General features: G+C 31.3%; 1 protein-coding gene and 1 non-coding gene across 2 annotated transcripts; both read right to left on the bottom strand.

The window, feature by feature from the left end:
* Positions 1 to 1,541: 1,541 nt before the first annotated feature.
* LOC100786553 (probable methyltransferase PMT11) lies at positions 1,542 to 6,659 on the bottom strand. Its single transcript, XM_003545202.5, has 9 exons — positions 5,871 to 6,659; positions 4,989 to 5,138; positions 4,623 to 4,893; positions 4,191 to 4,301; positions 3,876 to 4,035; positions 3,137 to 3,394; positions 2,923 to 3,045; positions 2,726 to 2,803; positions 1,542 to 2,193 (listed from the first exon to the last, which is right to left on the bottom strand). The coding sequence occupies exons 1-9, from the start codon at positions 6,510 to 6,512 to the stop codon at positions 1,992 to 1,994; spliced, it is 1,995 nt and encodes a 664-aa protein (XP_003545250.1). The 5' UTR covers positions 6,513 to 6,659; the 3' UTR covers positions 1,542 to 1,991.
* A 7,878-nt stretch (positions 6,660 to 14,537) lies between these two features.
* On the bottom strand, positions 14,538 to 14,651 carry MIR169L (microRNA MIR169l). The gene has a single exon (NR_048880.1). It is a non-coding gene; the product is annotated as a microRNA MIR169l (primary transcript).
* Between the last annotated feature and the right edge of the window lie 885 nt (positions 14,652 to 15,536).

Below are 15,536 nucleotides of genomic sequence, written 5' to 3'. Positions count from 1 at the left end.
ATTTTATTATAAAAAGCACATGATTATTTTAAGCTAAAAATATGATAAAAAAAAGTAATAATTTTTTGGTTCATATGAAATCTAAAACATAGGGTATTTCCTGATCAGTTTGGTTCAGATTTGTGAAAGAATAACATCCGAATTAATTGATTTTAGATTTTGTTTAGCCTAACCCGAATCAAACCAACCTGATGATGAATGGTTAGGTTCAGATTATTAGATATCTAACAAAAACAAATAAATTTTGAAAAATTAAAAAATGACATGTATTTGTCTCAAATTTGACAAATAATGCTATCATAAAATATTATAAACTACATATTTGAATGTAATAGAATTATACTAACTAAATAATAGCATAAATTATAAAAAAATAACACTTGACCGATTAAATCATAAAACTCTATCTATATATAATAATAGAAAGGAAATAAACTAAATTAGTCAACATAAACATTGATTTTAATGATAAATTAAAGTGAAACACAATGAAAAGATTAAAAAGACGCATGATAGTGTGAAAGTTAAGCATTAAAAAAATAAATGTATAATTAGTTTGGCTCAAGTTGATTCTAATTTTAATTAGTTTAGTTTGGATCCAATTCGAACAAGAAAAAAATCCAAATCAATCTAATTGATTGGGTTTGGATCATTGCATTCGTCCGATTGAACCGAATTAATGAACACTCCTACCAAAACATAATATATAATATTTTATTTTTTAAAAGGTAATACATAATATTATCTAATTTGTTATCTGATATGTACTTAAAATTGAATAGAATTAATGTATATCTTATTTTATTTTAACATATATCTTGGTCACCAAAAGACTCTTATATGAGTAATTATTAGATGATTTTAAATCATTTATCCATATTCCACCAAAAACAAAAATCATTTATCCATAAATGTTTATCTAATACATGCTTTTTTTTAGTTATCCAACACATGTTTAAAGTTTAAAATTTATATAAAAAAAGAGTGACACTTAATTACGTGCATGTAAATAATAACAGAAACCTGAAACCACAATGACCCAAAATCAGTTGATAATTTCTTCTTATAGTATTCAAGCCTTCCCACGTACCTTAAACTTTTTCTCTACTGTATAAGTCATAATTGTGCAGAGAATGGACATAGTCAATTTAAATACAAAAATGTTTGTATTATACTGAAAAATATTTTTTCTTTTAAATCTGTTAAATTATACCTCTTTCATGATTTTAAATATTATACTCCTTATTCTTTAAATTTTATCTAAATTTAAAAATACTTTAGGCAACCCGCCCACTTTTGGTAATAAATGAAAATCGTGAAGTCTTGCCACACTCTGTAAATAGCGTATTTTTCAACAAAAAGGAATAAATATCCATCTTTTTTGGTGTTATATTAGGATATTTTAAAAAAATAAAATAAAATCTTTTGTTGCTTTGACGTCTGGAAGCATTGGAACTACTTCTAAAAGAAAATCAAACATGCATGTAGTATGCAATTCAATGAGGGTGAGTAGAGTAACGCATGAAACATATTACCATTGGTTACAACAAACTGAATAAGTCATGGATTTATGATTATCCACGCTTATTTTCATAGCAAGTTTCCATAAAGTTAAAATACTCAACAGATCTAGGAGTGAAGTGGAGAGAAACCCCCAGCCACGAGAGATAGTGAGAAACAGAATACAAACCTGTTTGGATAATAATATCAAAATCCAGAGAAAGCCCGTTTAACTTAAATATGACAGATGTTCGGCCTAATATCTTGGTAATACACACATAAATTGAATTTTATAAACAAGTTAAATGATGCACACTATGCCTACCCCAGCTGCTCTGGCGATCTGATGTCAAGAACCAGCAGACAAAACCAAGGAAGTGATATTTACACTTGCATCGTCCTCCTATTCTTCTCTACTAAAATGAGTGTGACCCTATTCTGTTGATTTCCCCATTGCAGAGATAAAAAACAAGAAAGTGAGCTAGTTTGCATTAACGAAGGTGCTTATCACAAACCAAGACCCTATAACTTGCATGAGGACCCTCAGCTGTATCTCGCAATGACACTTGCCAGCCCATAGCCTTGCCAATCTCTATAAGCTCATCCATGATGGCAAGAGTATCACGTATGTATGCTCTTCCACCGGGCCTTAGTATCCGATCCATCTCAAGCATAATTGATGACAAATTGCATCTGACAAGAGAAAAATGCAACAATAGTAAAGAATCACTGCAAAAAGCACTAACAAGTTACAACACACAAAACCAAAAACAAAGTAAACTTGAACTAGTTATGTGCAATAAGCATTGATGAAGTCATAATACATGCTCTAAATGAACAATGAAGTATGAAAATACAAATATAACTTATTTCTAGATGGACTTTAGATGAATATTACTAAGGCATGCGTGTCTGAATTTAATAACATCAGTCTATGCTTAGAAGATTACTATGCATGGAAGGATGAGTAACAGATCAGATATCCAATCCATTTTACTCTGCTTGAGAGAAATAATATGTAGAGTAGTGAAGTATGCTTCCTAATCCTATGGACAGCAGATCAAAAACAAAAATAAACGGACAGAAAAGGAGGTAAATATCTGTCGAGCTATCTCACAGGTCAACCTGACATATTTTCAATACACTACTCATTTTTTGTTTTTATCAACACAAACACAAAATTACCCATAAAAAGATAGAAGAGCAACGAAAGGAGAAAAGGTACCTTTTCTTCTCAACAGAAAGCAGGTTTGCAGCATGCAGTAAATCATAGGTTCTCGGGTAGGTGTCAAATGGTTCACACCTGAATTAGAAATCATAAGAGAAATATTACAACTTTCTGACACTGACACATTCACAAAATATTGGTACAGGTCATTAAGTATGTGTTTAATAAAATATTAAATAAGTTCAATAAAATACCAGTCATGCATAACTCCAATCAGCCCACGGTCATATATGACAGGCAAGGTGTTTGGACCACTAATAGGAACAACATTCATAACCCAGCTGTCCATACTCTGATCAATCAGTGCAGCTGCAAATCTGTAAAGCACGCAAATATATTGAAAATACTAATCAGAAAATCCTAAATTCATATTATAACAAGAAAAAGGAAATAGGATAAAGACAATACCCTCCAAAACCAGCTCTCATGTCCATAACATTTCTTAATCTCATCTTCTTCCAGCGTAAAGCACGTACATAGCCTCCTATTATCTCATGCCAATATTTTGATTCTGCCCTAAAAAGCTCATTTCTGGATATGAAAGCATCAAATTTTATGCTTTGAAGCCTATCAGGTGGTGTATGCAAGCGTACAGGCCATCGGGCAACATTTGCTCCATATCCATTCTCAGGCAATTGAGAGATGCATGGTTTTAGATTAACATACCTAAATTAATCAAGCAAATAATGAAATCATCAATATTTGGGATTGTAATTTTTTGATAAAGCACTGGTGCACGATAAGCTATCATGATTCATGAAGCTTGGACCAAATTGTTCAATTATTAAAAACAATATAACTTATCAATATTTTTCCAACGGTGGGCATAATGTTAAGGGTCCATAATTTTGGTGCATGCTTTGGTAATTCACCTAAAAGGTAAACATATTAAAGAAAATATATATTGAATATTAAAAAAATTCATATAAAGGCCTCAGTGAAATTGTTGATAATGAAATTCTAGCTAGTTTATCATCAAAATGAAATTTCAATTTATTTCCCTATAACCCCAAAAAAAATCGTAGTTCCTAACCTCAGAAGCTCTATCGCATAAGATGATGATAGTATGGAAATTTTACATATGTTCAATCTGTCATGGCATTAATCATATAATCATCTGTAGATCAGGAAGGCCAGAACACAATACCAAACATTGTCGGGGTCATCACTTTGGTCACACAGTGGTGGTTGAGTTCTTGCCTCACGGTTTAGATAGCAGCTATTTTCAGAAGGTTTCTGCCATATTGCGACATACCCATCTTTTTTCAATAACTTCCAGCATAGACGAGTAGTAAGATTAAGCATCTCTGATGATAACAAATAATTTGGATGGTACACCATGTCAGAAAATGTTAACATTAATACCAAGGTACAAAACTAAGCAATCGATAAATACAATAACTCTACAGCTGAAAGGCTTCAATGAATTTAATTTATGAATGGAAATCAAGCTGAATGATACCTTTCCATTGTTCTTCTAAAACTTCCTCATGTTTATAAACCGGTTGGGCAGCCCAAACAAAGTACCCTCCTGCCCTTAGCATCCTATTAACTTCTAGCAGCAAAATACCATCTTCACCACAAGTAAAAAAAAGAGGTGTCAGAAGAAATTCCAAGTGAGCAACCAACATAGAGATTGGAGGAGCACATTGAAATTGAAGTAATAAGATTTAACGCATTCAGAAAAGAGTCCTGCTCTCCCCCGCCCCCCCTCTCCCGGTCTCCCTCCCCCTTCAATTCCCTTTTTACTATCAAGCTAACCACTGTATCAGGTTAAAATTGCTATCAAATCTGCATACACAATAACTAGCTATTATTTTTCTTAGTAGGAAGGAAACTTATAACTAAATTCAACATGCACTCCCACTGGTCAATTAGCTGCTGGAGATCATACCATCTCGAGTCCAATTAATTCTACAGCGTGAACAATGTATCAAGTCAAAAGCTTGACTTGGATATAATAAACGCTTAGTTGCATATGCAGCCACCATTGCCGGCACACCACGCTCAAGAGCAAACTGGATCTGATTCTCATGAACATCCTTGGGAGCAACAGACATGGTTATGACATTTCGCGACAACAAGTATGCGCCAAAACTAGCTACACCACAGCCGACATCAAGAGCAACTCTTATATTCTGCCCAAACTTAATATCAGGAACCATCTACAAAACCATGACATAAAAACATCAGAATCATCAAAGAAGATGCACCTACACCTTCCTTAAAAGCAAAACCAAAGCATATAATATATATCAACCTCAGAAATATGGTCTAAGTATTGATCTGCTCCATGTATAAATTGCGTACCACCCCCAGGAAACCTGAACTTATCCTTGCCTCTGGTAATCCAGTTTTGACCCCCTTTATCTTCAACAAGACGAGTGTGAGGAACATTATTGTACCAGACCTACAATAGCAAAACATAACATTACATTAAGAAACCAAGGTACTAGCATCCCCACCCCACCAAAACAGAAAATCGAGTAAATTCTAAAAGTTAGTCATAAAAATGTTACTTATATAAGTGCAGGTCTGGGAACCACTCTTTTTTAGAAAATAATCCTTTTCTTTTTTAAAAACTTTTCTCAAAAAATCCAATAAAAAAATAAGAGTTTAATTTATATAGTGCCAATAAACAATATTTGTATAAAGACATCTAATAAGAATTCACTTTATCACCACATCATATTAGTGAGTAAGATGACAATGACATGATAAAGTGGTCAAATGTTACTAAATGTAAGTATAACCATATACTCCTATATATATTAAGAATTTAATTAGGAGAGTAAATAGTAGATGCACTACCGTCTTACCTGTATAAAGGCTGTCATCTAACCACAAAACTACCATTCACAGAGCAGCATGTTTGCTGACTTTTTATTATAACCACTTTAAAAGTCACATCAACTATGATTTCTGATTGACATTAAAATCCAATTAAAATATGTTAAGATATGAAGATTCACTACTAATTAGAATCGCTTTGACTTCAAAACAACTAACTAAGCAGTGATTTAAATGATGGTTTAAAGGATGACAATGCATGGCAATTAAACACGTAAAATTAAAAACAGTAAAGCATTAGCAGTAGTAGTTAATATAAAGTGATTCAAACAAAGACGCACTAAATTGGTACCTCATCGCGGCTTCTGGGCCACGGAATAGGAGGACGGTATCCCTTAGGCGGCGGAACCAAGCAATTGAGTCGTTTCCCCTCTTCCGGACAATGCCTCTCGAAATTCTCCCCTCTCTGCGTCGACTTGAGTCTCCGAATCGCGCCGGCGTTATCCAAACACGGTATATGCTCGCTCATGCCGCGCGGACACATCCCGAACTTGCTCACAGCGATTCTGGGAGCGGAGACGGAATCCTCGACGACGGTGTCGTTTCCCCAATCCTCCGGCAACCCCTCCTCGAAATGCCCGATCTCGAAGTCGTCGGACATGGTGCCGTTGTCATTGAGGATGCCGAAGCGCTTGATCGTGTCGAGAAGCTCCGGCGGAGGGGGAGGGGGAGGAGGTTGTTGGGAGGGGTTGGTTTTGGGGGTCTGGGCTTCGATTAGGGCGGCGACGTTAAAGAATTGGTTGAAGTTGGGGGATATGGTGACCTCGGCGGTGGTGGTAGTGGAGGCGGCGGCGGTGGTGGCGGAGAAGAAGATTAGCTGCTGGGAGGAGCTGTCGGAGAAGTGCTTGCCGACGAAGAAGAACGTGAAGGCCACGAAGAGGAAGAAGAACGCGATCTTGAGAAAATCGCCATTGCTGGAGATTGAGGCCTTCATGATGAATCCAAACGATATCGTTTCGATGAAGAGGAAGGGAAGAAAGTGTGATATGAAAGTGATGATAAGAGTAAAAGATTGAGTTCAATAAGTGCGCCGCTAGGAATACCAGAAACCAAGTAGATTTGTTTAACCGCACCACACAGCAGTAGTAAATTAGAATTTTCCTATACAAATATCATTTATTCAACTATCACATTATTTATAATTTTTTTAATATTTATACATTTTAATCTTCTTAGTTATTTATCTTTTTTCAATATATCATCTTTTATCTTTAAAATAATTTAAATAGTTTTTCTCTTATATTATCAATAGCTAAAAATAATAATATATCACAATTTAAATTATTTATTATAAATTTAAAATATAATTTATATATTTATAAATATTATTATAAATTTTAATTATATAAAATTAAATATTTATCATATATCATGATTACGAAAATAATAAGAATATGTTATCATCTTTAAACTCAAAGTAAATTTTATTCTATTTTAAGTTTTATCAAATTTTATTATTTTAGGATATTATTTTTTATAACATAAATGTAATCTTCACATTTAAATCAAATAAAATATTGATTTTACATTTTTAAATGAACTTGATTTATTTTAAGGTCACTTTGTTTTTATGATAAAGTGGATTTAATTTATATAATTAAGTACTTGTGTATAAAAAATATTTTTTCCCGATACTTGTTGAAATTAAAATACTTGTTATGAAATTGCTTAGGAAAATAATATTTATAGGAAAAATATTTATTATTATGATGTACATCACTTTTATTTGGTTTAACATAGGTTAAAAATCAGATTATGAAAAAATTTATTCTTACATTACAAATTAAAATTCATCACTCTCTCAATTATATATTTTTAACACTTTTTTTTCTTTGAAAGTGCATTTTCACACATTTTCTTAATTATTAGGCAAAATATATTTCTCAATCACCTCAAACAAATCAACCACAATTCATTTATCGTTATACACGAAGGCATATGCACACATGCATGCACATCTATAATTTTCTTAGTTGCCTATTCATTTTAAATTAAATATAATTGTATGTCACAATTTAATTAAATTATGCATAATAAATATAAATAGACCTCCATTTATATATTATATCTTAACATTATCTCTCGTCAATGTGTTACTTAGATTATTTTTAATTTTTTTTAGACATTCAAAATTAAGAACCAACTTTATTATAAATTCACCACATAAAAATCCATGAAGTTTTAATTAAACAAAGTAGTATCTCTAGCCTCGTATCTGTTCAAATAAAAAGGAAGATAAATAAAAAAGAAGATAAAGCAGTGGGGAAATCTTTCACATTATTCATCCAAGTATGTATCATAATCAGGGTTTTAATTACACATGGTTTTTTTCATCTCTAATTAACTTGAGTTCATACAACATAAATTCAAGTGCTGATACTAAAAATGACTCAAGATAGCTTGAATTGGCATATGCTTTTAACAAAATAAGGTTATAAATAGCAATGTTCCTTTGTCTCCAAATTTAGGCATCATAATGTGCACAAGCTTCGGTCATCCTACAACAACCACTTTATTATAGACATGGGCTAAGTATTGGTCTCTCACCATGCAAAACAAATATAACATGTTAGATATTGACCCTTTACCATCAACAGCTTAGATAAAGGATGATTACCATAGGAAGACAGGCACTAAATATTTCATAAAAAAAAAGATATTTCTCTTCACCGACAACTACTTCTCACTATCTGATCCCAAACACCAAATTGAAGCTTCTTCAAACCAATTAAAATTCCCCATTCCCTTCTTGTCCACTCTCACACGTGTTAGAACTTGCTGTTCTTGCACACACACGAACAAAGAGGTAACTTGAGGGAGGATAAAAGTGAGAGAGATTAAGAGAGAAGCAAAACTAACAGAATAAGGAGAATGAAAGAATCGGAAAAAATTAAATTGAAAAAACAATGAAATAGTATTTATATAAAAGAGACAAAGACTAATTGTATTTTGTATTTTGGTTCCTCACTAATAACTTGATTACATTCATTATTAACTAACCAACTAACTTTCTATGTTAGAAAGACTTAACAAAACAAAAGTGAGAATTATTATCATTTTTAGCAACACTCACCTCCTTTCTTCTCTGATCAACCTAGACCCTCTGCTCTCTCTTTTCGCCAATTTCAATTCTAACACCAATCCTCTGGTGATGTCAACCGTGGTGGCAGCGAGCCGCAACGTGGAAGTTGTGTTCGAAAAGCTCCTGAGCAAGGACTTCGAGAACTACATGCAGACCTACTCCATCGTCCTCGGTCATGACTCTAAGAAGTCCACCATCAACGTTGACGTCAACCTCTTCAGCCTCGGCGGCGGCATGCACATCTCCCACCACCACGCCTGCATCTTCTACGACTTTGCACATCGTCGCTTTGCCTTCTAGGTGTCCACAAAAATCCTAACGTTGCTGAGATGATTGGTGTTTGTGACCAAGAAACTGACCCCTCCGTTGAGCAAGTTGTTGTCGTTGTTGTTAAAGATGTTCTCGGTGATATCGCCAGTCTGGTGAGGAATAGAAGGGTGTTGTTGTACAGAATTTCGTTGTTGCTATTTAGAGAAAGGTTAGTTTGCACTGCTTGGGTTAGGGTTGCCGATGAAGAGGAATGTCTTTTGTTTTCCTGATATATTCCACTATACATCTCTCCCTATGTTAATCTTTCTTTATTTTAGCTGTTTGATAGTAAAGGGTCAATATCAAACAGATCATATTTGTTTTCCATATCTGTTCATAGACAAATTCATTGGTGATCAGAGTGCAACCTTCACCATCTCTTATGAAAAAAATAAGAGATGCTCAATAAAAACATTTGCTTTTGGCATCAACATTGACAACTGTGGTGGATGCTTCACTTTAGACATCAAGGTAGCAACACGGGGTGTAATGATAAACAATAACATCAACTGAAAATTAAAAAATATTGAAAGGGTAGGAAGGCCAAACTCCATAAAATTAAAATATCTCTCAACCATCTTAAACCAATCATTATCCAGGTCTATCATTATACATACATGTACTCTTGCACACATGGACATCTATAATTTTCTTAATTGCCTTATGTCACAATATTATTTATCATAAATATAATATATATATATATATATATATATATATATATATATATATTGTTTGATCTCCTTGGATTAGGACTCAGTTTATTTATTGGACTTATTGGTGGTCATAGCATAAATGAGTACTAATAATGGGATTGGATCCTCTCCTACGACTTACCTCTTCGGCTCTCTCCAATTTATTTATAGAAATTTAATCATATAAAATAAAATGTATAACCTAAAACACTATTATATATTATGAATTTTAATTATATATTTAAGATTATTTATTTATAAGAAATTTTAATTATATAATTTAAATATTTATTACTATATATATGAAAGTAGCACAAATATTTAAAAGTATATAATAGTTTTTTCATTTCCCTTTGACGGAGAGAGGATCAGGATCATCATTCATAAAGAGTCTTCTTTTAGGCATGTCTTTTAACTTTTATTCTCATTCGTGTAATTATATACAAGGACTAAAAACATTGCTGGAGAGGTAAGTTGCACGAGAAAATCCAATTCCCTAGTAGTTCATATAGTTTCATTGGTTCTTTCAACTCTAATTTCTTCCATTTCTTATAAGAGTACGTAATGTTTCTTGTTAAGAAAATGGAAAGTTATTCCAATAATAAGTGTTATTTACTCATGATTGATTTCATTGAAACTATTGCTTAGAGAATAATGACATAATTTGTAAGGTATTGTTCCTACCATTATTGGAGTCTTCTCCATGCTATTTGCTTTGATATTTTTTTTCTTACATATTTTAATTTAAGCATGTTGGTTAGTGAGAAATGTTAAGAATATGTTCTTTAACATACTTTTCTGGATATGTTTATTTTTATTGGCAGAAATTCATAAAAAATTATAAAAATGAAATTCTAACCAATAAAAAAGAATGTCCAAAAGAATTTGAGAGTGTTCTTAACACTTTTTTTCTATTATGAAGGCAATGTTCCCTTCACTTGCATGATAAACTTCCTGTATTCAATGTACCAAAAAGACTTAACAGAGTATTTGTTAAAAATCATCTATGTGTAAAAGATGGAGTAGTGAGAAAATACTTATTGAACTACCCAATTTAGACATCACAAATAACAATATACATTACAAGTTGAATAAAGTAGCATATATAAACTATACTGAAATTTCCTATTTATATATAATCATTCAAACACCTTAATTATTGCATTATACGTAACAAGTTGACTCAATACTTAGGTCAAAGAAAAGCACCCATAGCAAACTCTCTTTTGTAGGCCAAATCATCACCTGTAGGCAAGCCATATTCCTTGAGGAGCCAATCAAGCTTCCCCTGGGGCATGTCCTGATCTGTGTATCTTGGTTAGTGTAGAGGCATATGAAAGAACCTATCATTGTTGTTATTCTTTTGGGGGCTTTTCATAGTTTTTCAAGTTGTTATTTATTATTAACTGTAATTCTTATACATATATATATATATATATATAATCAATGCTCTGACGGATAGTTAATAAATTAATCTTAGGTTCCATTGGGATGAGGGGTATCACATTAATGGGTTGGTGTACCATCTCTCATGCATTAACTTAGCAGTTTGAGTACCTCATGACAAGTGTACTTGCATGCAAGTGTCTAAGAAATTAAGTGAAATAATAAAAGAAAAAGTTATGAATGACAATAAACAATTAAGCATTGCACTTGATCTAAAAAAGTTAAGCATTGAATTACAAATGCCACCAAAGGTTATAGCTTGCAAACCTTCATGGTACAAATAATGAATATTGAATCCTTAATTAGAAGAAACATGTAATGAGACTAGCAATTTATTCTAGCTTGTAGTTGTTGAATTACATAAAGATTGATATAGAAATTTTTAAGCATTTCTAAGTAAATTTAATGATTACAAATAATTATGATTTATGTATATAAAATTGTATTCATGTTGTTTTGGCTGAGTATTGTGTAATATTATATGTAAATAATTTATATAAATGTAGAAAAAGATAAAATTAATCAATATTATTAAAGTAATAACAAAGTTAATTATTGAACTTTTTTTTGTTATGTTATCGTCTATTCTGACCATTCACATGAACAATTAAGATTTGGCAGGAAATAAAAAAGTTTAGTCAATACTAAAAGTGATATGATAAGAAAAAAAATATTAATATAATATTTAATATATAGAGATTTCTATATATCTTGTTTAATAAGTCATTTATCACTATTTTTCAAGGCTTTGCCTAGGTGCTGTTTGTACTGTTGCCTGTTTGGTCAATCTCATTAGAAATTAAGGTCAATGCATCATGTCAACTACATTATATTAATGAAGGCTATTATTCCCACTCATTCTTTTGCTATTCACATCATCTACTATTATTTTGAATAATTACTTTTTTGACAAAATATCATTCACGGAAAGTAATTTTTGTTGTGTATGTAGTATTATAAAATATTTTACAAGGCCTAACTTTGAACAAGATACTCCTTTACCAGTGGAATTGAAGGATTGGGTTGCTTTTACGTGGGAATAGTATCTAAAAAATGTGTGCATGTCAACCGGAATATTATTGTTGGAAAGAGAGAACTTATGCAATTATCATGATTGACCATTTCATGTATTGACGCCTACTTATCAATAATGATTGTAACTTTTCGTTGCAAGTTCAATTTCTTTTTTATCCTTATTCACCTTTTTTTATGTTAAGGTTATTCTACTAAGAAATATTTAATAAAATTAAAAATTGTTATATTATAGTCAAAATATTCTTATTTAATATATTGATCTTTTCCGTAAAAATTACCTTAATCTTTGATACTTATATTATTTGTGGTGAATAATATTAAATAAAAGTATATTTGAGAAAAATACATTAATTAAATTTTGAAATCTTAAAACATCAAGTATTTTGAGAAAAAATAAAAAACTAAAACATCAAAGATACCAAAAGAAGATAGTATACTAATGAAGTTGCAAGGTGTACCACAGCTCATTTACATATTCACCTATCATATGTCCCAGCCATCTCCTATATATAAGTTCTACAGTTATATCATATAGACCTAACATCAATGGAATTTAATACAGGTTGAATATCATATATGAATTATGTTTGATTCCTATGTGAGAAAAAATATGACCCAAAACTTACTGAGATTTTATATGAAACCTGTCAGTCACTGTTTCTGCTATACACCTAATTAAAAACATAATTGACATATCAAATATATATATACTTCCAACCAGTGCTTCGTACAGACCAATCATAGAAAGATTAATGTTTAATTACAATTTATGTTCTTTTAAATTATTAAGTTGCGTCGTCTAATTTTGGGATTAATTATGCACTGCATCTCTAACAAGGAACAATTAATTGTCGTCTCTTCTATCGCATCCCCAACATATATATATTGACGGTTCCATGCATGAACATAAGCAGGGCAGGGCTTGGCAAGGCCGCAAGGAGTTGTGGCTACCCAATTGGCCCCTTCCAGAAACTTCAGCAGCAAAATCATAAGGTAGAAATATGTGTAAAAAAACGAAGAAAAAGATATTATATTCACTTTATATTAAAAGGTTGAGAAGACATAAAATCGAATAAGTTCCAAACACGGGTTGACAGGCCACTAATTCTGTGGAACAAATAATCATTGACTTTGAAAATCATAAATTGATTTCACATTGCTTATCAATCAAATCATTATACGTTTAAACATTTATATGCATGGACGTCGTCAATAATCAGGACAATACACGCCAAGAACAAATTGACGCCTTTGGGGTCATTTTCTACCCAGTCCTAATTTACATTTGTCAATTATTCTTGATTACGGCCATATACTCCAAATATTTATTAAGTCCAAACTCCTTAATTATAATTAACCATCACATTAACCATGGAATCTTATAGTAGATTAGTAGTGTGTTCGTGCTCCATGCCTTCTATATATTATCCGGCTGCTTATTAGCACCTTTATTTATTAATTTATTCTAATAAGTTTTACGGTAAAGTTTATTAATTTAAATTTATTAAATTAAGTGTTTATAAACTATTATGAAGTACATCAATCCTTCAATTCGTTATTAATATGAATGATTTATAGGTCCTTAAATCACGTGGATGTGTTGATTTTGTTGGCATTCTTGTGAGTTGAGTTTTTCACGAGTAAGATAATGTATATTATTATCACAAGGAAAGACATATATTCTATTATTCTTTTTTTTTTTTATTAGCGAGGACGAAACCATTGTTAAGTCATACAAGGAGTACATCAACTCATTGCAAAGAATCATCTACTACATTAGCTAGACAATACCTTTTCAAGCATTGTCTTATGATTGTTCCACTGAGATTATGAGCTCTTCTATACATTTAGGAAAACAATAAATATTGCTCTCTAAATATCAGTGGTAAACATGGATGCTTCTTCAACAACTCTACCCCTATAAATAAAAGTATTAGTTTATTTATATACATTTCATATATATAGATTGAAGTTAGAGATGGATCATTGGATCAATGAATCTTACTGTCCTGACTTATAAATATTCATTTTTTTATCAGAACTTATAAATACTCCAGCACATGAGAAAGATATAAGTAAATAAAAAACAAAAATTGACACTGTGTTTGGAAACACGTTGCAACCGCATTCAATGGTAAAATTTGACATTCCGATACAAAAAAAAGCCAAAAAAACGTGTGTTGCTTATGCTTTGCATTGACTTCAACACTATGACAAACACGCATTAAACATTTATGTCTTGCATACAACAAGCAATTATTATTTTTCTATCAATTCTGAAAAGCAATAAGTTATATAATCGCTTACCTTTCTTGATGTTGTTTATCATAAAGAATATATATGTCCTCCAAAAAAAAAATAAGGATTTATGAAGTTTTACAAGAAAAGAAGAGAGATAAATGTAGCCAAAAACAACTTGCCCGAAATTATACAATACAACTATATATGTTGGTACCTAATGCATATATATGCATTCCGGCAAGTCATTCTTGGCTGCAAATCACTCCCTGCCTCTTCTTGCAAACACTCTAAAACCAAATGGGGAGAGATGGTTTATGCTATGGAAATCCATATTTCTGTATGAACAATTAGTGTCCAATTTTTTGTGGTTCAAAATGAGGCCTTACTCGCGAGCTTATATAGAGGGGATCAATGGTAATGCAGGGAAATGGGAGCGATCATTCCAATTGAGTGGCATTGTATTTTATTATTCTCTTATGTTTTTTCCTATCTAGCTAGATAACTTTCCATTAGAAAGTGTTTGCATGCAACCAAGAGAAACTTGACACAAAGAATAAAGCCTTTATTAATTTAAGGGCGGTTGATACGACTTTGATAGCTCACAATATATAGAATAAAGCTGTCTGCAAATTGATTTGTTTTTATGTGTATTAAAATTAAAACTGGAATAGAATCTTAGTGTGTCTCAAGGAGATAGATATTGAACAAAGGGGTATGGTATGGTGGAATTGCTGATAAACAAAATGATATGGTGGAATTAATGCTTCAGCCGTATTGATTTTGATAAAATTAATTTTAAATTGTTAAATTTAATTAAAATATATGTATTTAACTTTATTTATTTTACGTGTTATTAGATTCATCTTATGAGATATTGTCATCTCATTTAAAATATTATAAAATAATAGCAATAAAATTAAATAAGAGTTTAATGATATGCTTTGTAACTATAAGATAATTTATATTTTCTTTTGATTACAAATAATCACTTTTAAGATAATTATTATAAATATTAATAACTTATCGTATATGTTATTTTATGATTGAATAATGATATACAATTATTTTATTATGAATTTAAAGTCTATATATTGACAATATAAAAACAATTTAATTTATACTATCAATACATAATTCTTTTTCTCTTTTA

This window comes from Glycine max, chromosome 14 (genome assembly GCF_000004515.6).
Source record: "Glycine max cultivar Williams 82 chromosome 14, Glycine_max_v4.0, whole genome shotgun sequence".
NCBI classification, from domain to species: domain Eukaryota; kingdom Viridiplantae; phylum Streptophyta; class Magnoliopsida; order Fabales; family Fabaceae; genus Glycine; species Glycine max.
Note: the sequence above shows the minus strand (reverse complement) of the source record. Positions and strands in the feature narration are given on the sequence as shown.

What these genes read in the sequence shown, in the direction of transcription:
- LOC100786553 (XM_003545202.5), bottom strand. Translation starts at nt 6,512, where the DNA reads ATGAAGGCCTCAATCTCCAGCAATGGCGATTTTCTCAAGATCGCGTTC. An exon ending in ATTGGAGTTATGCATGACTG is followed by an intron (nt 2,804 to 2,922) that starts GTATTTTATTGA and finishes TTTCTAATTCAG; the next exon opens with GTGTGAACCATTTGACACCT. An exon ending in CTTTCTGTTGAGAAGAAAAG is followed by an intron (nt 2,194 to 2,725) that starts GTACCTTTTCTC and finishes TTCTCTTGTCAG; the next exon opens with ATGCAATTTGTCATCAATTA.